General features: G+C 47.1%; 1 protein-coding gene across 4 annotated transcripts in view; it reads left to right on the top strand.

The window, feature by feature from the left end:
- Positions 1–18,949, top strand: part of MAPRE2 (microtubule associated protein RP/EB family member 2) — a 163,204-nt gene extending 144,255 nt beyond the window's left edge. Inside the window, exons 4-6 of one of the 4 annotated variants that reach the window (XM_079943253.1) lie at positions 3,821–3,960; positions 8,786–8,944; positions 17,054–18,949. In XM_079943253.1, the coding sequence (XP_079799379.1) occupies positions 3,821–3,960; positions 8,786–8,944; positions 17,054–17,128 (374 nt within the window). In that variant the 3' untranslated portion in view covers positions 17,129–18,949. The remainder of the gene's footprint in view (positions 1–3,820; positions 3,961–8,785; positions 8,945–17,053) is intronic. The other 3 variants (XM_079943251.1, XM_079943250.1, XM_079943252.1) reach the window with 3 other exon arrangements.
- Positions 18,950–27,322: the final 8,373 nt, after the last annotated feature.

Here is a 27,322-nt window from a genome sequence, read left to right as displayed (position 1 = left end):
TGACTCTCACTGCTTTCATCTTTCTCGTCTCAGAGACCCACAGCCTGCATGCACGTGTGCCAGTTTGAAGGACCTGGGGCTCTGCACCCCAGCTGACCTTTACAGGATCCGTGAAACACAGATGCCACTTTAATGCCGAGACCCTGTGAACCACAGTAAAGTTGGACTCTGTCAGTAGCAAGGGATGTGTTTCTTCAGGAAAAAGCTGGAACTGGGACAGCGTCAGTAACTGCAGCAGCTCTGGCCTCTCTGCCGTGAGCCACCCGGCATCTCCCGTGACCCCATTTCCCTCCCAGCCAGCTTCCTCTGCGTATTTTTAGGCTTTCTTTCCCTGATAACTTGGTCTTACATGGGGCTTTGGCTTGCCATGACCTCTTCTACTTTAACTTCATATCAAACGTTTCAGGTTTTTCTAAGCTGCATTTGATGATGTCCTGATAATATAATCAGTGATAACCTTGTTTTACAAGCAATCAGCTTCTATTCCTTCCACGCTTTTCTTTGAAAATTTACATGAGACTGGGTGAGGCAGAGTATAAGAACATGAGTGTGTCTGGTGGACCTCGCTCAGCTCCTGCAACCAGCTGCGTCATAGCTGCTGACCTGCTTAGGGAGGCTTGCCCAGGCTGGGTGGGTGGGTCACTTGCTGTCTAGGGAAGCCCCTTCCCCAGAGCTGTTCTCTTCAGAAGAGGCATGGACGGAAGCATGGCAGAGGCTTGGATAGGACAGCCCAGCACAAACCATCTTGCTCCTCCCTACTCAGAGTTAACTGTTTACTGACTGAATTTAAATTTACCCACATGAACTACTGTCTTGACTCCATCTATACAGGGCCTAAGTAATAATGGAAGGTGAACTTGAAACCAAGTAAGAGATCTCTTTCTGGGAGGCTGGTGGGTTTTGTTTCGTTTCCTTCAGGTGTTGCTGGCTCCTGCTGTCAGTGACTTTGAGGTTGGCATCAGCTCCTCGCGCTTCCCCTGGGATCTTTACCCTGGATAGATGCCTGTCCTAGGCGTTCTTTCATGAGTCATAAAAACTTATTATTGAGTGTCTCCTCTGGGTCAGGCATTGTACTTGGCCTTGGGAACATAAAATAGTAAACAAAACAGACTCAACTCCTACCTCGTGGAGATTAAGTCTAATGGGAGAAGTAGGCATTAAATAAATCACTGTACCATTACCGTTGATGGGTGCTGTGTGAAGGGTGTGTGAGCCACCACATTTAAGCTGAGACCTGAAGGCTGTTAGACATAGTCACTCAAAGGAGGGGAGGAAGAATTTCAGGCAGAGGGAACACAGCCCGATCCCAATCCGTGGTCATGTCTAGAACATTGCCTTTTTCCTGAGAATGTTGAGTGTGGCCATGCCTGGGCTTTTTTTTTTTTTTTTTTTTTTTTAAATATACATTCATTTGCTTTATTTTTTAGATTCCACATGTAAGTGATAACATAGAGTATTTGTCTTTCTGTCTGTGGGCATTCTTAAATGACCCACTCCCACCAGGTCATGAGCTCCTGTAGAGCAGGGACTTCCAGTACAGGGCTCATGGTAGGCACTTAATAAATACGTATTTAGTAAATAAGAGGGGTTGGTCATAGACAGTCTTTGAGCCACTTTCTGTTAGACTATTTTTATATTAAAATACGACAGAGTGCTCATGAAAAGGTCTGAAGTAACTTGATTTTTCAAAAGCTGCTTCCCCAGCGAGGCTGGCTGGTGGCCACCCTTGGAGAAGGCTGTTTGTCAGGTCAGCACGTCCTCGCCCTGCCTCTCCTGCTGTTTTCCACGCTGTGTTCTTTACCCTGTTGGCTTAGCGTGGAGTTAGAGAAGCTGGCCAATGGGACACGGAAGCTATGTCCAGGAGTGTGTTTTCTGGGCTTTTCCAGAGATGAAGCCTCCTCACAGCTGTTGAGCAAAGCAAAGCATCCGCTCTCTGGACAACTTGGGAAGTTCCGCTGCACAAGGTTTCATGACCTGAGGTTTCCAGGTCACTGAAGGTTTGAATACTCAAACTTTTTAAGTCATTCCTAACTTAAGCATCCTCAGTTTTACATATATTAGGCATTTCCCTGTATTTTTAGAGGAATTCTTTCTTTCTTTATAACAGGCATGTATTTTAAACGGTATGTTACTGTCAGTGCTTCTTGAGGGTGTGTATGACTCTGCATCTCTCACGACTCTGAAGACATACAGATAGGAATTTTATAGTCTTCCTGCTTGCTACTTTGTAATTAGGAGATTGGTTGAAACTTGTAACTGCTGCCAGGGTGCTTGCCTTTTTCTAATCTCTTAGTACCAATAAACTGTAAAATTGGAAACCATACAACCAGGTTTTATTTACTTGTTCGTGTATTTAAACATTTGTTCCTTCATCAAATATGTGTTCCGCCAAGTACTGTGCTAAGCACTGAGGTTGCAAAGCTGAGTATGATGAGTTCCTTGCCCTCCAAGAACCAGAGGAGCAGAGTGGGGGGGACTGTGGTGGAGAATTGGGCCAGCGGGAGCACCTACACCGGACTGAGCTGTTCTGAGTAAGAGGGAGTGGCTGGGCCCCAGTAATGACCCTGAATTTCTAAACCCATGGAGTGTATAAACTTCACTGCATATATCTTGTGCCATCTGTTTTGGCTGCAGAGGCCATTTCCTGTGTCTGTCAAGTTCTAGATAGTGAGAGCCTGTCATGAGCTGAGCTTCAGGTAGATGAGTTCTTACCTGACATCAATGGTCCTATTTTTTGCCAATTTCTATCATTATTAGTGATGCTACTGAATAACTTGGTTAAGGTCCCAATCCTCAGGCTTCCCTGTTGTAAAGGCATATCTTTCACCCTTTATAAGCAACTTATAGGGTAACACCTTGACACGTGTAAACATCCCATCCTCCAGACACTTCTCAGTGTTTTAGAGTCAGTTGATGAAACTTTCCTGAATCAGTTATGTGTATTGCAAAACTGTGATTTTTCTAGCATTTCTTTAGCATTTACTGGCTGTCAGTGTTCTGTGGAGATATTTGGATTCTCCCTCTCCCCTACCCTCATTATGGACTAGATTTTTATTTATTCAGTGCATTGTAATACATTACAGCCACCACTCTTTTTGGTATGCAAATGGTCCAAGTCTGGCCAGTTGGGAGCCCCTTTGGGCTGGCCCCTGACATTCATTAATCCTTGAGCACATCCTTGCTATTTGACATGAGATGTCCCAGGCCCACCTTGTCCTTTCCCTGCCCCAGCCCCGGAATCAGCCATATCATATCTCAAGAAGCCCTTTTATTGCAGAATAACATTTAGAAACCAGGACTTGGGCACCAGGAGTGCCTGTTGCTACAGAGATATCATGGCTCCTAGACTCTTTTAATGGCTAAAACTAGGAAATACATTAAAAGAGGAAAAAATAGACGTGCATTGATATTTCTCCTAAAGTGTTACTCTCTTATAAGGTCTGTCTTAGAAATTCAATTATGGTGATGCTCTGAGCTTATCAAAGAACCTTTCCTCTTTAAAAAAAACAAACAAACTTAAAATCCCTTTGTATCTGTTCTCATCTCTCTGGAGGGAGAAGGGACAACTGCATTAATCTCATGTCACTTGAGAAAAACAACCAGTGCTCAGAAAGGTTAAGTAAGTTGCCCAGGATGATTCTGTCGTTTTATCGAGTACACTCTTTCTAAGCGTATCTGTGCTTCTTCTGTGCTGGCAAGAGATCACTGGCAGTGTCTCTTCTGTGTCTGAGTAAATTCCTTTTATATCACACTTTTGCTACATACCTAAAAAGCATTTCTGATGTTGCCAATATTCATAATTTATTCTGGGTCCTTTCAGGTGCGGCTAAATCAAGTCCAGCATCTAAACCAGGATCCACACCTTCTCGTCCCTCATCAGCCAAAAGGGCTTCGTCCAGCAGCTCAGCATCCAGATCTGATAGAGATTTAGAAACACAGGTCATACAGCTTAATGAACAGGTAACTTGGCATCCCCAGCTCTGTCTCTGGGAGCAGTGACAGGTGTCAGGGGGTGAGATGAGCAAACTCCTATGGGCTTGGGATAGGGGGAGGGAAGCGGCGGGAATCAGTGGCTTCAAGCAAGTAAGAATGAAAGGAACTATTGGGGCAGATAATCAGTGGCCCATTGTGAATAAAAGATGTTAAGTCACAAATCTCAAAGCTATACATTGAGACAGAGGGACAGATGCCTCGGCTTTAGGTAAATGCAGGTATGCAGGCCAGCCTCGCCCTCCCGTACACCTCAGTGCCTGTTAGGAGCTCCAGGCTAGACCATGGCCACTTCTAGCCAGTCTAGATTGTGTTAAAGGCATCAGGGGTTAGTCTCCCTCCTTCCTTCCTTTCTTTCAGCAGCTATCTGTTAAGCCTGTTCGATGTGACAGACACTATACTTGATGCTGATAATATAATGGCAGCAAGATAGAGAGCTTCTCTTCCCTCATAGAATTTACAGATAGCAGCCACACACCATTGTGTATTACACAAGCAAAAGCCAAATGGCCGAACACTTCCCGCAAGAGTGAAAGCACACAGGAGCACTGAACCCAGGAATAGGGCATCAGAAAGGCCACAGTTAAATAGAACTTGCCTTTTTATCTAATATCCCTAGGATTGCAGTAAATCTAGGTCTACTGCCTTCGAAATTTTCAATATAAAAGCTTAGGTGCGCTTTCTAACTAACAATAGCTAATTTTGCCCAAGAGTATACATAGTTTAAAAGTAATAAAACAATTGGTAGCATAGGGCCCAGTGCAGAAACCACCCACCCTTGCCCTGAGTTAGGAGAGTCTTTTTGCTGTACGCGGGCCTCTCACTGTTGTGGCCTCTCCCGTTGCGGAGCACAGGCTCCGGACGCACAGGCTCAGCGGCCATGGCTCACGGGCCTAGCTGCTCCGCGGCATGTGGGATCTTCCCAGACCGGGGGCACGAACCCGTGTCCCCTGCATCAGCAGGCGGACTCTCAACCACTGCGCCACCAGGGAAGCCCAGGAGGAGAGTCTTTTCTCCTGGCCACTCCCACCCCTGGGAGAAGAGCCATTATCCCAGGTGCCCAGGCTGTTCCCAGCTACTCACTGGGCATGGGCAGATCCCGGTGATTAATCTGATTCTTGATGAGCCAGCAAGAGTCTGGAAACAGTTTTTGAGATAGTTGTATATTTGCAAACAAGAATCTAGTTAAAAAGCAAGCAGTTGCTTAACTAGGGTGTTTCTTTACAATTCTGAACACTTTAATGAAAAAGGTAAAACCTTAAGTCATCGCTGCGTAGGACTTTGATTTAGAAACTGTGGAATGTTCTAATTACCTGCTTATTCTCAGTTTGAGCCCTTATACAATTTCCAGCAATGAGTTCTTCTAGAATGAAAGGCAGTTAGTACTGAGACTGAGCTCTAGAGCCCGCGAACCACAGCTGCTGAGCCCGTGAGCCGCAACTACTGAAGCCCGCGTGCCTAGAGCCCATGCTCTGCAACAAGAGAAGCCACCACAATGAGAAGCCCGCTCACCGCAATGAAGAGTAGCCCCCACTCACCGCAACTAGAGAAAGCCCGCACGCAGCAACAAAGACCCAACGCGGCCAAAAATAAATAAAATTTAAAAAAAAAAAAAAGGCAGTTAGGACAGCCCTAATTAGCCTTGGGCCACATGCCTGAGGCTCTAAGCAAGTAGACCTGAAGAGAGTCGGGTGTGGGTCTGTAATACTTTAGATTTATAACCCTTTTCTCCGTAGGACTCAAATTCTTTTGATATCTTTATTATCAAATGTTTCTTCATCTACCCCTACCACACCCAGTTTCCCAAACCACCAACCCAAAGTAGAAACACATTGGAACCTCGAGATCCTGCCTGCCCCTCTCTCGCTTACGGCCTTCGCCAACCAGCCCCACTTCCTGTCCTTGGGGCTGGCTCTGGGCTCCCAGTAGCTCTCCAATCACACACAGAGCCCCAAGGGCCCCAGCCCTCTACGATGCTTCAGCTAAACTGCTGTCCCATCCAAAATGCCACTCTAGAGAAGACACGGAGAAGCACATGCCAGTGGCCTTCCTCCTCCTGCTTGTAATTCCTTCATTACTTCCAAAGGCCTCACTCCCGGGCTGTCCCCCCATGCATTCATGTGGAGGAGAGTGTCCCCGTACCTCCATCTGTCCCCCAAAGGGGAGGTCGGACCCATCCTACATTGTAAGCCTTCATTCACCAGCTGTTTACTGAGCACCTCCTTCAGCTGTATTTCCAAGGCTATGTTAATGCTCCTTCCATTTTCTGTCCCCGAAGCCTACAGGGTGCTCCCCAAAACTGGGGGGGAGCCACACACAGTCATCACTGCGTTGGAATTGAGGACACGAAGACGAGGAAGGGCCAAATAAAAATGCCCGGACCAAAGACTGAATTACAGTGGTAATAGACAAAGTGACCAGTGCCGTAAACTTTAAGAATTCTCATTCACTTGGCCTCATGCCTTGATTTGGGCAGTCTCCCATGACATGCTATGAAAGCACCACTGTGTTAGAGAATTTCAATGACAGAAATGACCCAAAAGACACAGGGGAGGAAAAGACATGACTAAAATAATCAGGGGTTGTTTCTGGAGAGTAGGTGAGCAAACAGGTGGTGGGATGGGGTCCCTGCTTGTGCTCGGGGACCACGGGGGCTGAAGAGTGGGGCCTGGTTAGCCCGCACAGACACTGTCAGTGGCTCGGACTGGAAGGCTGGGCGATCTACAGTGTGTGGACACCTGAGCGGTAGAGAATTGGGAGAAGAGAACTTCCCCTTGACTTCTCTCAAGGGTCCATCCCCAGCATCCCCTCCACTGCTTAGGCTCCTGCTCTGACACGTGCGGGAGCAAGGAGGCATCGGAGTGGGACTGTGAAAATGGCATCCCATTTGCCAACGGATCTTTCATCAAGTAGTTTAGCTCCTGTTGGTTTTTACCAGGGAAAGTTTATAGCTGTGCATCTGTTAACCTCATGCATCTGGAATAGCAGCACAGGCCAACCTGGGCTGGGTGTTTCTACAAAGCCTCAGCTCTTGGTTCACCGTACAGACCACAGCACTTGAGAGGCTGACAAGGCTGGTTTCCGTGGGTCAGAGGCATCCAGAGACCCTTCTTGCCCGACACAGGGAAGGGGAGCTGGCAGACAGCAGACACCTAAACTACCACAGACCCGCTGGTGGCACCAGTGCAGACTTGAGATGGGTCTGTGGTCGAGTCTGGGCGGGGTGGGGGGGAGGTTCTAGAAGAAACAGTTTTCTTTCCTCTAGAATTCAGCCAACTGGGTTGCCTTCAGTTTTTACAAATGTCCAAGCCATAGTATTATCAGAAATAAGAGTTGAAAGTTAGTGACTGAGGGAATTCCCTGGCAGTCCACTGGTTAAAGACTCCGTGCTTCCACTGCAGTGGGGCATAGGTTCAGTGCCTCGTCAGGGAACTAAGATCCTGCAAGACGCAAGGCGTGGCCAAAAAAAAAAAAAAAAAAAGTTAGCGACTGATCCTCCTTTGCTTTGTAACCAGCTACATGAGGGCATCAGTGAGGTTAACTCTGAGGAAAAACCATATCCTTGAGTCTTACTGGATGGACACAAGTTTGCCAGGTGCACAAGGAGATGGACACTGCATGTGCTGAGTATCTGTTTGAATGAGTCAATAACTCCAGACAGATAAATAGCATGTACCAAGGCCCGGAGTTACTAGAAACAGAGAGATTTTCCACTCCAAGTGTAATCTTTGGAAATCTGTGAAGGGTGATTTTTCATATACTGAAAGAGAGATTTCTCCTGAGGAGAACCATGAAAGACCTAATTCACCTCCTAAAGATATTCTCTGCATAAATATAAATGATCAAAGGGTTCAGAAAACTTGAGGGATTCTCCGAGAGCAGGAAGGGGGTGATGGTTTGGGCCTGTGTGGAGCTGCTCGGCCTGCAGCCTGGAATTTGAGACCAGATCTGTCTACACTGCCTGTGGTGTTTCTTCAGCCCAGGTGACGGCTCTGCCAGCCTCAACCCTTGCCCTCTCCCCTTCACCCGCGCCATCTCCGTAACCACCGTAAGAAGCTGCAAGGCCCTTGAACCCGCATCAAGGGAGAAAAAAGGGAATGAGGGCTGTTCCGCTGAGGGACTGGAGCTTCCACATCTTCCCGCCTTTCACGTGATGAGCTCGAAGCCAGAACTAGAGGAATTAAGCAGATCCACTCAGCCTGCTTTTAGTCTCACCCAGTTTTCCTTGTGCAGCCACGCCCCAGTCCCTCAGTAGGAGCATTTGTCTAGTTTGGTTCAGGAACATGTATGAAGGGCTCCAAAGTTGAGGGCAGCTCTCAAGTGACGTGAAGAAAGGAGGTTCCGCAAAGCGCGTCTGAAGGGACCACAGTGCCAGCCTCTCCCTCCCCTCCCCCCTCCCGCTCCCTCCCCTCCCCTCCCTCCTCCCGCTCTCGCCTCTCCCCTCCCTGTAGAGGATGAACAAGTTGGGGGAAAGATGTGCCCCAGCCCAGGTTAGTTACCAGGAGAGGAAGGCTGACTCGGAGCCCGGGTGGAACTGTCTCGGGCAGAAGGATCCCCGGGCCTCTGGGTATAAACGGTCGGTTGACAGGAGTGACAAGTGTGCTGTTGAAGCTGGGCATTCGGGCCCAGGCTCAAGCTCCAGCAGCAGCCCCTCGTCTCTCCCCGGACCTGCACGTTGGTTATTTTTGCACATCTGTCTTTTCATGTTTCGCATCTTTACACGCAAGCACAGTTGGTCATTTATTTCTTATGCTGTCGTTTGAGGGTTTTCTTTTCCACCTTCCCTCCCTCACAGGTACATTCGTTAAAACTTGCCCTTGAAGGCGTGGAAAAGGAGAGGGATTTCTACTTTGGAAAGTTGAGAGAGATTGAGCTCCTCTGCCAGGAACACGGGCAGGAAAACGATGACCTCGTGCAGCGACTCATGGAAGTCCTCTACGCTTCGGAAGAACACGTGAGTGTGAGCAGAGCCCTGAGGCTTGTGTCCCAGAGTGATGCTCTTGGTCAGAGTGCAGTGGCGCCGAGCCTTCAGATACTGCCCTGGGACCTCAGTGAGGCTTGCAGCTCAGCCAGTGCATGTGATGTTCCCAGAGGAATAAGCACGATCGTCGTGATCCATTGACCCATGCTTATGGGACCTGCATTCATCAGTCTGGGAAGAGATGCGCGGATGGTTGCCAGTTGTTGGGGGCAGGGGACCGGGGGGCTTCGATTGAGAAGAACAGGCTTACACAGCCAAATCTCAAGTGGTTTTCAGCTCTCTGAGCAAATGAGCAGTAAGAATGTGTGCAAAGATTCTTCACACAGATCAGAATGTGGTTAAAGGAAAAATTAATCTAGATGCTTTTCCCATCCCCAGAAGTCCCACAACTGTTTTTTCCTTCATAGCTGGTTGTCTTGGTTACACTTTGCCAGTACAGAGCAGCATTGTGTGACAGCCCTTTGTGGAAAAATACTTCTGGAAGGCCTCCTCTGTGGAGGCCCTGCCCACCAGGGTTGCTCCCCACGAGTGGATGTGCCGAGGGGGGGACCCAGGATGTGGCTCCGTCCGCGCATGGAAAGCCGACGTGAGGAGCAGCGGAGGAACATGAGTCTCAGGAAGCGAGGAGGGGAAGGGGCAGGATAAACGGCAGGGCCCAAGGCAGGTCACCCCAAGTCCGCCCAGACAGGCAGGGAGAGGCCCTGGCAGCCGCAGTGGGAGCCCCGTGGGGCTTCACTTTCATGAGGGCGGCGCGGTGAAAGGCAGGAGAGCACAGACCAGGGTTGCAGGCGTCCTGCTGCCAGGTTGGGGCTGAGGAAATGTTTGGGTAGGTGTGATTAGGAGGCCTGCAGGTGCCCTAAGGGCTCTGTGGTCGAGTTGCACGTGTGTTGGTATTTCCACAGAACATAGGAAGCCACCAGCAAGTTTACTTTTATCTTATTTCAGCCGAATACCAGGCAGTTGTTTACTCCGTGTAAGATTAAAATCCTAGCTCTGAAATTTTCCTAAACTGTACGAAACTGGAGTTTGGGGACTCTCCAGCACTTTTTTGGTTTCCCCCAGATATGTATATATTCTTAAACCTCTTTCTCGGTTAGCTCACACTATAGATCTTGAAGCTCTGGGGACCCACCTGCCCAGGTCCCAGAGATAGCGACGGCTTTACAAAATATTCTCAGTATTTTCAGATCTGACGGAAGAAGCCAAAGGTTGGTTTGTAGTGTGTGTATCTGCACCACCCAAAGTGGCATTTTTATGACGTTCTGTATGTAGAGAGTGCTTTGTCCTCTGTCAAGCGCTAGACGAGTTACGGTTATTCTCTTCACAAGCTTGTTTGAGGCTGAATTCGATGAGTTCTGTGCAGCAGCCCCGTGAGCCCGAGTGAACCGTGCTGCTGCCCATCTGGGACGGTGCCCGCTCGCGGGAGCAAGGCGGCTTGCAGGATGGAATCTCCCTGCTGATGCTAACCTCTAGCCTTCTGGTGCTAACCTCGAGCCAGATCTTGTCCCAAAGGAAGAGTCGTCGTGAGGTAGCGCCGTTAGGTGAACTCCAAATTAAAGGTTGGCAGGGCCACTGAATTCCTAGCTAATGGCAGGTGGGGCTGGCCTTCGGCAAGAGCTCTTGCCTCCTGAGAGTTCAGGAGTGTCTTCCTGGATGACTACACTCAGCTTCTGTTAGACCATTTATATCTCCAACACCCCCAGCACACACACCAGCACCAGCTTACCGCGGCCTGGATTCAGAGAGCCATTCTTGCAGTGTATGGGCAGTTAACGCACACGCCCCTCAAAGAAGTAGTACTTCAGAGTATCATCAGTCATTAAGACTAATGGGTTTAGCAGGTCCTTTCCTCGAACTCTTGGGATGGGAGATGAGGGGGAAGGCCAAGGGCTTTACATGTATCAGCTCCTTTAATTGTCTGGAGAATCCTATTAGGTAGATATGTGTGTTAGCCCATTTATAGATGAGAGAAACTAAGGCAGCCGAGAGGTTAAATAACGTTCCTGAGTGAATAAGCAGCGTAATTTGCAATTGAACTCGAGTCCTGAGTTCGTGCCCTCCCTTCTCCAAGCCTGAGCCACCTTTTAAATGGGGAACATGATAGTAGTAATAGCTAACCTTGAGCATTTAGCATGTGCTAGATATTACGTTTATGTTCTATATATATATTTCTCACCACATCCTTATGTGGTGTACTATTACTTATCTCTGCTTTACAGATAAAAATTACTTGCTCAATGACCCTTTTTTTTTTTTTTTTTTTTTTTTTTTTGCGGTACGCGGGCCTCTCACTGTTGTGGCCTCTCCCGTTGCGGAGCACAGACTGCGGACACGCAGGCTCAGCGGCCATGGCTCACGGGCCCAGCCGCTCCATGGCATGTGGGATCTTCCCAGACTGGGTCACGAACCCGTGTCCCCTGCATCGGCAGGTGGACTCTTAACCACTGCGCCACCAGGGAAGCCCAATGACCCATCTTTAATAAGCTCCGTCACTACCCAGGTTTCTCTAACTCAGAGCCCAGAATCTTAAGGACTATGTTCCCTGCCTCTCAGTATATTGGGTGCCATGGGGAAGGGAAAAAGTAAAGGTGGTACCTCTTGGGGGAAACTGCAGGACAGACTTTGTCTAATTGACAGTATTGAGTTGCACGTGTTCTGTATGTGAAGAAGCGAGCAGTCAAATTCCTACCTGGATTTTCTCCAAACAATTCCCTTCACCTTGTTTTGTTGTTTGACACCTTCAAAAGTATTGTCTTGGCCTCTTTCTCTGGGCAGTCTGTTTAATTCAGCATCCGGCAAGAACCTCCATTTTTTTCTGGCGGGTAGTGTCACTAAACCCACCTTCGTTGTTCTGACTGGCACTGTGCTGATGTCATCAAATAGAGAGAAACGTGGCAGGGAGGAGAGAGAGACAGTGGCATCACTGTTGAGTGTAAGCTAAGGAGTATCCAAAGTCCAGGAAGAGATTTAGAGGCAGTAACCAGGCTACTGGAATCTGGAAGGGAAAACAGACTTAACACAAACGTAACACGTGTGGGTTACCAGTGCAAAGTCTTCAAATGCAGCTGCTGCCTTAATTCTTCTCATTCCAGGATAACTTCTAATGCAACTCTGTGTCTGGACAGCTCCAAAAGAAACACATCAGGCTATGCTGAGTTTTCTATAGAGAATAAGCTGGAATATGCCAAGCGTCCTTGTTTAGAATGTGACAAGACCCATTTTTTTAAACTTCGGTTTCTATATAGAGAGAAGGCGAAGGCTGTCTGCCACGTGCCTGGACACTGCACGGTATCTTCCATGCTGCACACGCACACACATGACACTTCTTACAGAGGCGGATGGCGAGAGGCTCAGGAGCGGCTGGCCTGCTCTGCTGTCTGCTTCCCTTCCTGGAGGTTCATGGAACCGTCCTAGACACCTTAGAGCCGCAAGCGTTTGCCTCCCTTCCTAAGCGTAGTGAGTCCTGATTCTGTGGTAGCCTCCCAGCTTATCCAGCTTCTACCATTGAGGCAGTGAGCCTTTAAAAAGCTTCCACGCTTGCCTAGGAAAGGCATCACTTGGGGAAAAATGTGCTCAGAGGTTGCTGGGCCACTGCACCCACCTGCAAACTCTCGGAGCCTCCTTTTTCCCTCGCTGTGCTTGACCCTGACACTGTGTCCTGTTTTCAGGCCATTCACACACTTCAGTGCTAGGTGGACGTGCAGCCACGGGGGGCATGATGTCTGGGAAAAAATGCCGGTACTTTATGCATGATGCCGCCGGTCGGACTTCTGTGCACATCTGAGAGGCAGAGATTTCTGGTTGGTTGCCTCCCTCCTGGAGATGAGAGGGGTGCTGAGGAATCAGAGGCTGCAGTGAGTGCCTGCTCTTCAGTTCACCACAGATGGACCCGACGTTGACACTTCAGGTGGAGGCATTCCCTGGAGAGGCCTCCTCCTTCAGTCTTTATTTAGTGATGTCTGGTCTTTGATTCTCTTGATCAAGCAATCCTAGGATAACATGTTTGGAAGATGTAGAAATCCAGATGAGAGTTTTGAGTGTGGAAGTAAACAGAGGCAGTTCAGTTTGCAGTCACAGAAACCTAATGGAAGTTTCCAGAGCAGATGGCCAGCTGGCCGTCCAGTGCCTCTCATTATGATTCTCATTATCTTTACTACTTAACTAGGGGCCACAGGTGTCTGGGCTTAACGTCGTTGGTTAGCTGCTGCCCTGTGGGTCTGTAGGCTGAGGGTCACCTGCTAATACAGAGACACTTGTTTCCTGAGTTCCTGTCACGGAAGCCACTGTCGAATGACCTAAAGATACTCCCCCCTTCAGGCCACATCTTTTGAATTCAGCCTGCGTTTCTGTCACTGGACACAGCATTGGGTTTATAGAAAACAGACACAGCCCCTGCCTTAGAAGAGCTCACAGTCCCCTTGAGACAGACAGGGACACCACTAACTGGAATTTGTCAGGTTGTGATAAACGCAGTAATAGAGACATAAGTAAACTTGTGTGGGGAGCACATAAAGACAGCCTGGAGGGACAGGCAAGGACTTCACAGAGAAGATGACATTTGTGTTGGCCGTGGAAAGATGATTAGGAATGTCAGCAGTTACAGAGGTAAGACGGGGGAGTATTTTTTCAGCAGAGGAAATGGCAGGAACAAAGCAGAGAGGACAGAACAGCCGGACTCGCTGGTGTGAGTGGCGGCAGATGAGCCTGTTGTGCGCTGCCTCCTACATCTGGGAAGGTGGGGGCCATGCCCCCTCCCCACTCCCTGCAGCCCAGCTTCTTGACGGCCCTCCCCCTCCTCCCCTCCTTTGTCCCCGCTCTCCTCCCACAGTAGCCGAGAGCATTCTTCAGTACTGTCTTCCTGCTTGCTTCTCCTTCTAATGGTTATTATAAGAATAAGGAACTCCAAAGCGTCACTCACAGCTGTGGGTGGATTTATATGCAAATATTAGACTTAATTAAGTAGGTGGCGCCCCAGTGCTTTAGTCACATGTTTGGCCTAGGTTTCGCCTGGCCTCCTCCTCACCTGTGCGTTTAAGTTCTTCTTAGTCTTGCGTGGGGCATAAGAGAAAGATCATTTTGGTGTGTGACTGCCTCCACGCGTGGGTGGGGACCTCCCAGTGGTGATGGGCTACAGCTGCCTCGGAGTTACAGGTGCGTCCTGCCAGGCTTTCAGAGCACCTTAATTTGAACCCCAAGCATTAGCAATCCATTGGTAACCCAGGACGTTTGTTCTTTATAGCCACGGTACCCAATAAGAGTGATCTGGGGTCCGCAGTTCCTGCAGATGAGATGCATGACCTCACAGCGGTGCACCGTGAGTGAGGGAGCTGCCCTTGGCCAGCTGGAGACAAGGGCACCACACCCACCCCCTGGCTCATCAAGTATGGAAAGGAAGCCCGAGGGGAAGCCTTATCTAGTGCGTTTCTTGTCCCGCAGCTGGTTTGACAGGCCCACAGTTACTTGAATCCAAATCTTCTCTCAGTCCTGAATTAAATCCATTATCCCACAGTTAACTCGCAGTCCATGATGTGAGCAAATAAGATTTTCTGTAAAATGTCAAACAGATCCTCATTTCTGACGATCTTCCCATCAGCAGCCTAACACTCACAGAAACGATTATGTAAGAAAAGTGCACTTCAGACCAGCTGAAGTCTGGGCAATATGATACGGAAGGCACCACACTGGCATTAAAAGGTTAGGATGACAAATACAACAACATCTCTACCCCTTAAGGGACTCAGAGGCTCAGAGCCTGGCTGAAGAGGCAGCCGTGGAGCCAGCCAGTGGGGACACACGAGCACGCGCCCATACACACACAGGGCTGCAGTGTGCAACCGGATGGAAGCATGACTCAAGGATGTAAAGCTCAGAGGAGTGATCCGTTCTGGGGTGAAGGCAGTGAGAAAGGCGTGGGGAGGAGCGTGCGGCAGAGCAGACACCCGGAGCTCCTGGTCCACCATCCTGGTCAATTCCCTTGAGCGTGACTTTCCTTCTTTGCCCCTGGACTAGAGGGAGGCTGGTGGCTCTTCCTCGCTTGTTCTATCCCAGCAAGAGATGCTCTCCTGCTCCCAAGAGGGCACCTCTGTCCCTGAGGCACTAACTGAGCCGAGAGGACCACCCTCACGTGTGCTGAGCGGTGGGCAAAGAGGCTTGTGGGGGATGCTGCAGGGCCGGCCCGGGGACGAGCTGGCAGAGCCGGGAGCAAAGCGGGGCTTGGGGCTCTGAGGTCAGAGGACATCGTGGTTAAGGAATTAAGGAGCGAGGTGTCCCGAAGGGCAGCAGGATGTGGGCAGGGAGAGTAGGATTTGGGCCTTCACATTTCAGAGGTGGAGCAGTTTTAGGTATGTGACAGGGTGTGGTCATGGGGTGAGCTAATGTTTATTAAATTAAATAATGTGCTTCTTGAAGACACCAGCCAGTAAGGGACGGTGCTAGATTTGAGCCCAAGTCTTCAATACGATGTCATTTTCTGCTCTTGTCATAGAAAAGACTATTTTTAAAAAAATTATTTTTACTTCTAGAACATATTCCAATGAGTTACCAAGAAAAAAGAATCACAGCTCACACTTATGTTATGTGCCAAACACTGTTCTAGGCACTTCACCTGTTTTAACTCAGGGCTCTCTGTTGAACTCAGTGACTCCATTGATTGGTTCATTGACCAATGGCAGTCATTGAAAACTCTGGTAAATGGGCACTCTTGTCCTATCTCCCACTTGTACAGATGAGAAAACCGAGGCACAGAACAGTTAAGTCACCCAGCTTGTACATAATGGATCTGGGAGATGAACTCCAGTTCCATGCTTATAACCTTGACATTATGCTGCCTCTCAGAAGACAAGCGGCACGTGACCTTGTCTGATAGTCTCGGTTATCTGTTCGTGCACCCTCTCTGATGTCTTCTTCCTCACACACATGCATTGAGTTGTACAGTAAGCAAGGTCTGACACAGATGGATGAGGCCCTATCCCGACTTCAGGATCCAGTGGATGAGGCCACAAGGTTCAAGACAAACAAGATTACAAGTCAAAAGTTTTAAGGCCAAGGAAGAAGCAAAATGCAGGAGGAGGGAGAGAATCCTGGCTCAGGGATCGGGGGAAATGATGCTGTATTTGAGTTGGATCTTGACGGGTGTGTCCTTGGCTAAAGGGAATACGGGCCAGACAGAAGGGGCGTTTGCAAAGTGCAAGCGAACACAAGCACGTCTGTACGTCCCAGCGTACGCTCCCAACTGCATCGCAAAAGCACTGTGCATTCTGGAGGGAGCAGTCGGCCCTATTGATTAGCTACGCTCCCTCTGCTTGGGTAGTAAAGAGCTAATTATCCTTTGTGAGATTAAAAAAAAAAAAAGAATTGGCAGATATAGCTGACCAGGGTTTATGTTCCCTGGAGTTTTGTGTTCATGATGTGCTTCCCCGGGTTATACGCAAGTGAGTAAATAGGTCATTTGAAGCCAAGTAGAGGAACACCTCAACCATCAGAAAGTAAGCAAAAAAAGTCCTCACATACCCAAAATAGATGTCCCGAAGTCCCTGAGCACAAGCTCCTGAGCTCCCCTGTTGGAGACGCCGTCTGGCTGGGGGCAACCCAGAACCATAGTTATTGTCCTTTCCTTACCTACCCACTCTAACGAGCTGCTTCTCTGCATCAGATGAGTAACAGATTATAACAAGGAGTCTGCTTAGCAGACATGCTACCAGGTGAGGAGGAGGACCGCAGGGCAGGAAACAGGAAGCCATCAGACACACTGCAGGGGCTGGGGCCCTGTGCTGCGTCACAGCAGGCTCACTCGTGGTTATCGTGACGCTCTTGAGTCTTTGCATCTGGTTTACTGTCGTACAGCGGGTGGGAAAGGATGTCGTATGTTCTGTGATGACGTCCTTCCAAAATGGTCAGAAGGAAAACGTGGTGCCTGAAGCCTGCTGGCCGCGCTCCAGAATGGGCCGTTCCTGGGAGCGGGGAGGCACTTGCGTGGCAAAAGCCGTGGCGATGCCGTGCTGTGCAGCGATGGTGGGGCTGGGGACGCTGCAGGGCTGCCGGCAGTGAACCGCTTCAGCTGAAACCTCTCCCCCTGCCCCACAGGAGGGCCACCCGGAGGAGCCGGAAGCAGAGGAACAAGTCCACGAACAGCAGCCCCAGCAGCAGGAAGAGTACTGAACCGTCTCGGCAGCTCTCCACACTTCCGTTCTGGTGGGAACTTTTCTTCTGGAGAATTGGAACACCTGTGGCCTCAAGCTCATCAGAAACCAGTTGTTCCCAGCCTGCTGTCCCATCACTGCGCCGGCGCCCATGCCAGCCACCGCGCTCGGTTCCCATTTCCTTCGCCAAGACACACTAGCTGCGGCCGTGGGCAGCCTCCCCAAGACATCACGGGGTCACATACCTTCAACTTCACCACCTGGCTGCTTGAGATTGGTTCTGCTCTTTGCATTTCTTTCCAGAACAACTGTCCCCACCCCCACCCCACCCCCTTTTTATCCTGGTGTGAAACAATGGTAATTTGATATATGGTATTTATATTGGCATTTCTCAACCCAGTGTCACTAGATGTCACACACATTTGTGGTGCTTTGATGTTTGCAAGTCTAACCTCTGAACATAAATTTGGTCAGATAATAAATTGGAACAAAGGGAAAGAGATACTTGATATGAAAGCCATATGACAGTGACTTATTTCACGGGGGAAAACACCAAGTCAGTTTCTCCCTCTACTCACAAACAAAAGGGAAAAAAAAAAAGGAATCAAAACTAGGATGTCAGGGCCCAGCAGTGTTCAGACATCGGCATGTTAGACAACCACACAGTATGTTGTTAGTTTTGAAAGACATTCACTCAAGGAAAACACCATCTCGACTTGGCCCTCTAACTGCTTGCCCTTTCCCTCGCCTCCCCCCACCCAGATTCTCATGCTCTTTTCTTTCTCAGGGTCCTCTTTGGTGGGGAGCCACTCTCCTCAAAAGCTGTCATCAGTTGTCTGCAGTCAGAGGGGGTCTGCATGGGCACAGGTCCTCCTGCCTCCTCCTGTGGGTTTCAGCCCAGATCCTCTCATCCACACTAGGGGATTCCTACTAAAGAATGACTTCAGGGGGTGCAGCCCCGGGCGGCAGGGTCCCGCATCATGCTGGAAGGCTGGGAGTGAAGACCTTATGAATAGGAGCGTAAGCCCAAGGGAGAATCCTGGTTCTGAAGTCTGCTGTTGACACTGGAATGACAGCACAGGAAAATCTGACTCCCAATGCCTTGTGGAATAAAGAATTCCCCCTCTTCAATACTATGGCCCTCCTTGTCATTGACCTTCGCTAAATCGTGGCAGTTCATAAACAGAGGAAACATTAATGAATTAAAAGCATTCCTTATTTTTTTTAACTAATATTTGCACATTTTCTTAGTATCTTTCCAAATCTTTGCCTCTTCCCCACCCCGCCCTTTGACAGATGGTTTCCCTTCCTGGATCATTCATTTCACTCGGTTTCTGACTTTAGATTTTCTTTCACTTGTTATTTGACTTAGCAGGTACAACAAAAACAGCAAACAAGTGTGCCCACCCCACTTTCCTCTTAATTGAAAAGCTTAAAATAAATTTCTGAATTATGTATCATAAAGCTTTGACATTTCTTTATTAACTGATGACATACTAATCCTAAATTCTAGCATTGAAGCTTTCCACCAAAAGAAGTCTTCTCAAAATAAATCTTCTGTGGCAGAGTGGTATTTACTGAGTAACATGTGAAAAAGATTGCTTGTATTTTTGAGGTTATTACAGGACACTGTGCAGAACTGGACAGATGTTTCATGGGGTTTGGTTTCCCTTTCTTCTCTCTCCTGCTTGCTCTGCACTACAGCGGCAGCTCGTTTCTCTCAGGCTGGAATACGGCCTGGCTCTCGGCGGTGACATCCTCCCACACCTGGTCGCAGGGAGTGGTCGTGCTATACGCAGCATCGTGCTTAACAGTGTGTCGTCCCCACCCCCTCCCTCCCCGCCCCCCCCCCCCCCCCGCCCCGCCAAGCCTGTTGCACTCACTGAGTTTCCTTCTTTCTAAACAGCTCTTGTAAAGAGGCACAATAAATAATTCCATGCAGGTGATCCTTCAGTGGTTCCTGGGCAGTTCTTTGCTTGCCTTGGACGTGTCAGTAATACCCAGTGCCAGGTGGATCGGGAACCACACTCCCATCATGGGGGTGCACGTGATTACTGGGTAACGTGCATAAGCCTCACCAGTGACACTCAGCCACTCTGTTCCTCCCCAAATCCCCAACTTTCTCAGCTACAAACACACTGGCCATATATCTGGCAAAGACAACTTTCGCCAGTCATCCTACTTCCTTCTCCTTCCCGGAGTCTTGGGGCAGACTATTCATTTATTTAGAGAGGAGCTATATACTTCTCTTTCTGTCAACATCTGAAACGTCTTCCATTGCCCTGCATCGCATGGGACATCACTGATGCTTTGGGGAATCTTTGACAGCTAAGTATCCCGGTCCTCTTCGGCTGCACCCCAGCTTCTGTGCAGACCACGTCTCATTTCCCAGGACTGCTCCTTTCTCCCTGATGGCTTTACCCCATCATTCTCTCATCTCGGCAGCCAGTGCGTGCTTTCCTCTGTGGACCCCGTCACGTGTCGTCATGCTGGGCCGAGACGCATCCCCTGGTGTGTGCTCTGCTCCTCCCTCTCAGAAGCCAGACTTCGGTCTTGGAGTCCCCTTCACACCCGCCGCAGCTGGTTATAGTACTTCCACTGCTCATATCAGGTAGGAAGTGATTGAAGCAGGGGGTAAAGAGAAAAGAGCAGAAAAGCAGAAAAAGAAAAGACAAAGACACACCCTGTTGACCCGAGAGAAGTAAACTCCAGAAGGGAACCAGGAACTCCTCCCTTCCCTGGTGAGTATTCCCATTATTCCGTTAAGGTTTAATATGCATTCAAATTACTTTTACTAAATAGTACACCATAAAGCTTTTGTTATATATTAAATGTAAACTGAAAGGAATGTAAACATATGTATTGTTAATTATAAATATAGATAAGTAATGACATAATAGATGAAAAAGTCTTATTCAGATGTATCACATTCATTTTACATTACCCACCTACTGTCGCATGGTAGAATAGTTTTTTGTCTCTGAATATGTGAATAACTTGACTTGCATTTATCTTTTTACATATTTAATAAAAAAAAAAAGGTATATGTTAAAATCGGCCTGGATCTATAGAGTCTTAAATGTTTATGCTAAAGGTTTCGTTTTGAGTGAGCACAGTTATACGAATTGGCTATTTATGTAAATTCACACATAGATCCCACATTTTATTATGATTTACATGGTGGGGGGCCTTGTTTTTATTGACGGCAAATGTTTTAACAGGAATTACAGGTTAGTATTTGATAGCCAATGTAGCAGCTGTACTACCTTTCTAAAACTCTGCCAAAAATATTTTCTTACCAAAAAGAAAGATACACCATTCATTCCCTTAGGAAACATTCCACTTGCAAAGCAAACAAAGGCCTCGCTCCTGCAGGTTCACCTGCTCCATCTGGACAACACAAAGGCTGGGCAAAAGCAGGCAGGTGTTTCGATGTAAAGCTTTGTGGCAACACGACCTGTGATTGGCAAAAGCTCTTTGATTAAGTGTATTCTCCTCCCTCCCCGCCTACCAGTTTGCTGACTTTAACAGTGATGATTTATAGACATAAATGGAATACCAACCTTACAGGAATAACTGAAAAAATGTATTTGAACTGGCCCACTGCCCTCCTGGAGACCCTGTAGAACAGGTGACGACAGTCTGTTGAAGACTTTGCCCAGGAGCCTCCAGGTTACTGAGGTTCAGCGGACACCCTTTTACCCTGAAGGATGCCAGCCTTACTGAACCTGCTTTCAAGCACCACCTAGAGCCCAGTTTTGTTTCTGTACTGTCCTCTGGCAACTGTTTTCCATTCATTTGCCTTTAGGCCTTTTCCTTTTAAAAGCAGAGAAGCAGGAAAATAAAGCTACCACCACTGCTCTCCACCTACACATTACTCCACAGGGTACTTACGTGATGGAAGTCTGAGCCGTTACCTGGGTTGGGAAAGCTCATACTCAAAGCACACATGTTTCCATTTAATTCACCAACCCTAGGGTTTTAAACACTAGATCTTAGACATTTGTGCACAAATACTCAAGAATACATGTGATTCATTTTACTTAAAAGGCACACTGGTGGACTCTAAACACATCACAAACAGTTCAAAAGTGGTGAGATAGCATGTTTGCTCCATTTTATTAAATCTGAGATCATCGATAAAAATTTGAGGTGTTCCTACTGGTATTATGGGTAGGCCCGTGAGTCCAGAGGGAAGGGGAAAAAGTTAATATACTTACACTAAGTTCGAGTTACAAGATGCCAGTTCTCTAAAATTAAACACAAACTTCATTTCTCTGACCTTTCTTATGCTTCCTCTTAATGGCAAGAACACAGCCACCGTGACCGTTTAGGCTGCTATTATGAGTAAATAGTCACTGAGTCGCCAAACAGCACCAAGTGTGAGAACAGAGCATCTCCCTGGATGTCTAACAGCTCCTGTTTTGCTGAACTGGGAACTCATGAGACACTCTCCATTCACCGGAAGAGCTCGGGCTTTACTGCCTAACAGAAGGCAAAGCGTAAAATCCATTGAACCCTTGACCCTCAGATGGCACCAGGACTTCAGCTCACAAGACTGCCCAAGGGCAGACCCTTCCCCCAGGCTGTGACCTGGACCCCAGTAGGGCTTACACAGAAGGTGCATTTGCTAAGGCCTTGCCTCCTCCTGTTGGGTTTAGGATTGGAACAAAAAAATGGAACGCCCAGCTGGAGCTTACTTGTTGAATGCCTTTTTCTCTCTTTCCACTGACCTAAAATGTTGAACCTTTTGCCAAGTTTTAATTTCTTAAACAGGTTTCTTTTTATATTTTGTAACTATTTTATCAAGACAGGGTGTAAATTGTTTTTAAAGAGCAAGAGCACATTAATAATGTACCTTTGAATTGATGCTATTCATAACCAACTAGCCCAGTACCTAAATGCATTCTTTTTCAGAAAATAAAGTACACATTTCTTTCTGTGTAGCAAGAGCCCCTCATATTTTACACTATGGTATTCCTTTTAGTCTTGAAGGTTACCTGTATATTATAAAAAAAAAAAATTTTTAAGATACATTTATCTTATTCACTAAAATGTATTGGTCAAATCTGACCATTTAAATGAGGCTTTAGAAATTACAGAAGTAATGAAAAGTTCCCATAAATGATTTCAGAATTTTAGTCTAATTCAAGTTCACAGCTTACTACTAGGACACTCTCTTCCAGTCTGATACATTTATGATGCAGGTGAAATGTAGCCTCCTACCAATGGAACAGTTTTTTACCAGCATGAAAGTTATGTCAGAGAAAGAAAATGTCTCATAAGCTAAGCCGTCTCAAAGACAGGTTCAGGGACCTTCCTGTCCTGTAGACATAGACACTGTCCAGTCACCTGAGCTTAAAACGAAAAACCATGAGGCAGAGAGAGCTTCAAGATGGTGGAGGAGTAAGACATGGAGATCAACTTCCTCCCCACAAATACATCAAAAATATATCTACATACGGAACAACTCCTACAGAACACCTACTGAAAGCTGTCAGAAGACCTCAGACTTCCCAAAAAGCAAGAAACTCCCCACGTACCTGGGTAGGGCAAAAGAAAAACGAATAAACAGAGACAAAAGAATAGGGAAGGGACCTGCACCTCTGGGAGGGAGCTGTGAAGGAGGAAAAGCTTCCACACACTAGGAAGCCCCTTCACTGGCAGAGACGGCAGGTGGGCGGGGGGCGGGTAATCTTCGGAGCCGCGGAGGAGAGCGCAGCAACAGGGGTGTGGAGGGCAAAGTGGAGAGATTCCCGCACAGAGGATCGGTGCCGACCAGCACTCACCAGCCTGAGAGGCTTGTCTGCTCACCCGCCGGCCAGGACAGGTGGGGGCTGGGAGCTGAGGCTCCAGCTTCGGTGGGCGGATCCCAGGGAGAGGACTGGAGTTGGCTGCGTGAACACAGCCTGAAGGGGGATTAGTGTGCCACAGCTAGCCGGGAGGGAGTCTGGGAAAAAGTCTGGAGCTGCCGAAGAGGCAAGAGACTTTTTCTTCGCTCTTTGTTTCCTGGTGCGCAAGGAGAAGGGATTAAGAGCGCTGCTTAAAGGAGCTCCAGAGACGGGCACGAGCCGCGGCTATCAGCGCGGACCCCGGAGACGGGCATGAGACGCTAAGGCTGCTGCTGCAGCCACCAAGAAGCCTGTGTGCGAGCACAGGTCACTATCCACACCTCCCCTCCTGGGAGCCTGTACAACCCGCCACTGCCAGGGTCCCGTGATCCAGGGACAACTTCCCGGGGAGAACACACGGTGTGCCTAAGGCTATTGCAACGTCACGCCAGCCTCTGCTGCTGCAGGCTCGCCCAGCACTCCGTACCCCTCCCTCCCCCCCCCCCCCCCCCCCCGCCCCACGGCCTGAGTGAGCCAGAGCCCCCTAATCAGCTGCTACTTTAACCCCGCCCTGTCTGGGTGGGTAACAGATGCCCTAAGGCGACCTACACGCAGAGGCGGGGCCAAATCCAAAGCTGAACCCCAGGAGCTGTGTGAACAAAGAAGAGAAAGGGAATTTCTCCCAGCAGCCTCAGGAGCAGTGGATTAAATCTCCACAATCAACTCGATGTACCCTGTATCTGTGGAATACCTGAATAGACAATGAATCATCCCAAAATTGAGGCAGTGGGCTTTGGGATCAACTGTAGACTTGGGGTTTGCTTTCTGCACATAATTTGTTTCTGGTTTTATGTTTACCTTAGTTTAGTATTTAGAGCTTATTATCATTGGTAGATTTGTTTATTGATTTGGTGGCTCTCTTCCTTTTATATATATATATTTTTTCCTTTTGAGGGTCTGTATGTGTATGCTTCTTTGTGTGGTTTTGTCTATATAGCTTTGCTTTTACCATTTATCCTAGGGTTCTGTCTCTTTTTTTTTTTTAGTATAGTTTTTAGCGCTTGTTAACATTGGTGGATTTGTCTTTTGGTTTGGTTGCTCTCCCTTTTTTTTTTTTTACTACCTTTTTATTTTTAATAATATATTTTTTAATAACTTTATTTTATTTTATTTTTTCTTTCTTTCTTTCCTTTTTTTTCTCCCTTTTCTACTGAGCCGGGTGGCTGACAGTCTTGGTGCTCCAGCCGGGTGTGAGGCCTGAGCCTCTGAGGTGGGAGAGCCGAGTTTAGGATATTGGTCCACCAGAGTCCTCCCGGCCCCACGTAATATCAGACGGCGAAAGCTCTCTCAGAGATCTCCATCTGAACACTAAGACCCAGCTCCACTCAACGACCAACAAACTACAGTGCTAGACACCCTATGCCAAATAAATAGCAACACAGGAACACAACCCCACCCATTAGCAGAGAGGCTGCGTCTCTGCTAATCATAAAATCATAATAAGTTTACAGACACCCCAACACACCACCAGATGCAGTCCTGCCCACCAGAAAGACAAGATCCAGCCTCATCCACCAGAACACAGGCATAAGTCCCCTCCGCCAAGAAGCCTACACAACCCACTGAACCAGCCTTACCCACTGGAGGCAGACACCAAAAACAATGGGAACTACGAACCTACAGCCTGCAGAAAGGAGACTGCAAACACGGTAAGTTAATCAAAATGAGAAGACAGAGAAATACACAGCAGATGAAAGACCAAGGTAAAAACCCACAAGAACTAACAAATGAAGAGGAAATAGGCAGTATACCTGAAACAGAATTCAGAGTAATGATAGTGAAGATTATCCAAAACTTTGGAAACAGAATGGAGAAACTACAAGAAACATTTAACAAGGACAAAGAACTACAGAGCAAACAAACAATGATGAACAACACAATAAATGAAACTTAAAATTCTCTAGAAGGAAACAGTAGCAGAATAACTGAGGCAGAAGAACAAATAAGTGACCTGGAAGGTAAAATAGTGGAAATAACTACTGCAGAGCAGAACAAAGAAAAAAGAATGAAAAGAATTGAGGACAGTCTCAGAGACCTCTGGGAAAACATTAAACACACCAACATTCGAATTATAGGGGTCCCAGAAGAAGAAGAGAAAAAGAAAGGGACTGAGAAAATATTTGAAGAGATTATAGTTGAAAACTTCCCTAATATGGGAAAGGAAATAGTCAATCAAGTCAAGGAAGCAAAGAGTGTCCCATACAGGATAAATCCAAGGACAAACACACCAAAACACATAATAATCAAATTATCAAAAATTAAATACAAAGAAAGAATATTAAAACCAGCAAGGGAAAAGCAACAAATAACATACAAGGGAATCCCCATAAGGTTAAGAGCTGATCTTTCAGCAGAAACTCTGCAAGCCAGAAGGGAATGGCAGGACATGTTCAAAGTGATGAAAGAGAAAAACCTACAACCAAGATTACTCTACCCAGCAAGGATCTCATTCACTTTTTTTTTTTTTTTTTTTTTGCGGTACGCGGGCCTCTCACTGTTGTGACCTCTCCCGTTGCAGAGCACAGGCTCTGGACGCACAGGCTCAGCAGCCATGGCTCACAGGCCCAGCCACTCCATGGCATGTGGGATCTTCGATCTTCCCGGACCAGGGCACGAACCCATGTCCCCTGCATCGGCAGGTGGACTCTCAACCACTGAGCCACCAGGGAAGCCCCTCATTCACGTTTGACAGAGAAATTAAAACCTTTACAGACAAGCAAAAGCTAAGAGAATTCAGCACCACCAAACCAGCTTTACAAAAAATGCTAAAGGAACTTCTCTAGGCAGGAAACACAGAGAAGGAAAAGATCTACAATAACAAACCCAAAACAATTAAGAAAATGGTAATAGGAACATACATATCAATAACTACCTTAAATGTAAATGGATTAAATGCTCCAACCAAAAGACACAGACTGGGGCTTCCCTGACCACAATTCTATGAGACTAGATATCAATTACAGGAAAACATCTGTGAAAACACAAACACATGAAGGCTAAACAATACACTACTAAATAACCAACAGATCACTGAAGAAATCAAAGAGGAAATCAAAAAAATATCTAAAAACAAATGACAATGAAAACACAATGACCCAAAACCTATGGGATGCAGCAAAAGCAGTTCTAAGAGGGAAGTTTATAGCAATACAATCCTACCTCAACAAACAAGAAACATCTCAAATAAACAACCTAACCTTACAACTAAAGTAATTAGAGAAAGAAGAACAAAAAAAACCCCAAAGTTAGCAGAAGGAAAGAAATCATAAAGATCAAATCAGGAATAAATAAAAAATAAATGAAGAAAACAATAGCTAACATCAATAAAACTAACAGCTGGTTCTTTGAGAAGATAAACAAAATTGATAAACCACTAGCCAGACTCATCAAGACAAAAAGGGAGAAGACTCAAATCAACAGAATTAGAAATTAAAAAGGAGAAGTAAGAACTGACACTGCAGAAATACAAAGGATCATGAGAGATTACTACAAGTCACAATATGCCAATAAAATGGACAACCTGCAAGAAATGGACACATTCTTAGAAAAGCACAACCTTCTGAGACTGAACCAGGAAGAAATAAAAAATATAAACAGACCAATCACAAGCACTGAAATTGAAACTGTGATTTAAAATCTTCCAACAAACAAAAGCCCAGGACCAGATGGCTTCACAAATTCTATCAAACATTTAGAGAAGAGCTAACACCTATCCTTCTCAAACTCTTCCAAAATATAGCAGAGGGAGGGACACTCCCAAACTCATTCTATGAGGCCTCCATCACCCTGATACCAAAACCAGACAAAGATGTCACAAAAAAAGAAAACTACAGGCCAATATCTCTGATGAACATAGATGCAAAACTCCTCAACAAAATACTAGCAAACAGAATCCAACGGCACATTAAAAGGATCATACACCATGATCAAGTGGGGTTTACCCCAGGAATGCAAGGATTCTTCAATATATGCAAATCAATCCATGTGAAAAACCATATTAATAAAGTGAAGGAGAAAAACCATATGATCATCTCAATAGATGCAGAAAAAGCTTTTGACAAAATTCAACACCCATTTATGATAAAAACTCTCCAGAAAGTAGGCATAGAGGGAACTTACCGCAACAAAATAAAGGCCATATAAGGCAAACCCACAGCCAACATCATTCTCAATGGTGAAAAACTGAAACCATTTCCACTAAGATCAGGAACAAGACAAGGTTGCCAACTGTCACCACTATTAATCAACATACTTTTGGAAGCTTTAGCCACAGCAGTCAGAGAAGAAAAAGAAATAAAAGGAATCCAAATTGGAAAAGAAGT

This window comes from Stenella coeruleoalba, assembly GCF_951394435.1.
Source record: "Stenella coeruleoalba genome assembly, chromosome: 14".
NCBI classification, from domain to species: domain Eukaryota; kingdom Metazoa; phylum Chordata; class Mammalia; order Artiodactyla; family Delphinidae; genus Stenella; species Stenella coeruleoalba.
Note: the sequence above shows the minus strand (reverse complement) of the source record. Positions and strands in the feature narration are given on the sequence as shown.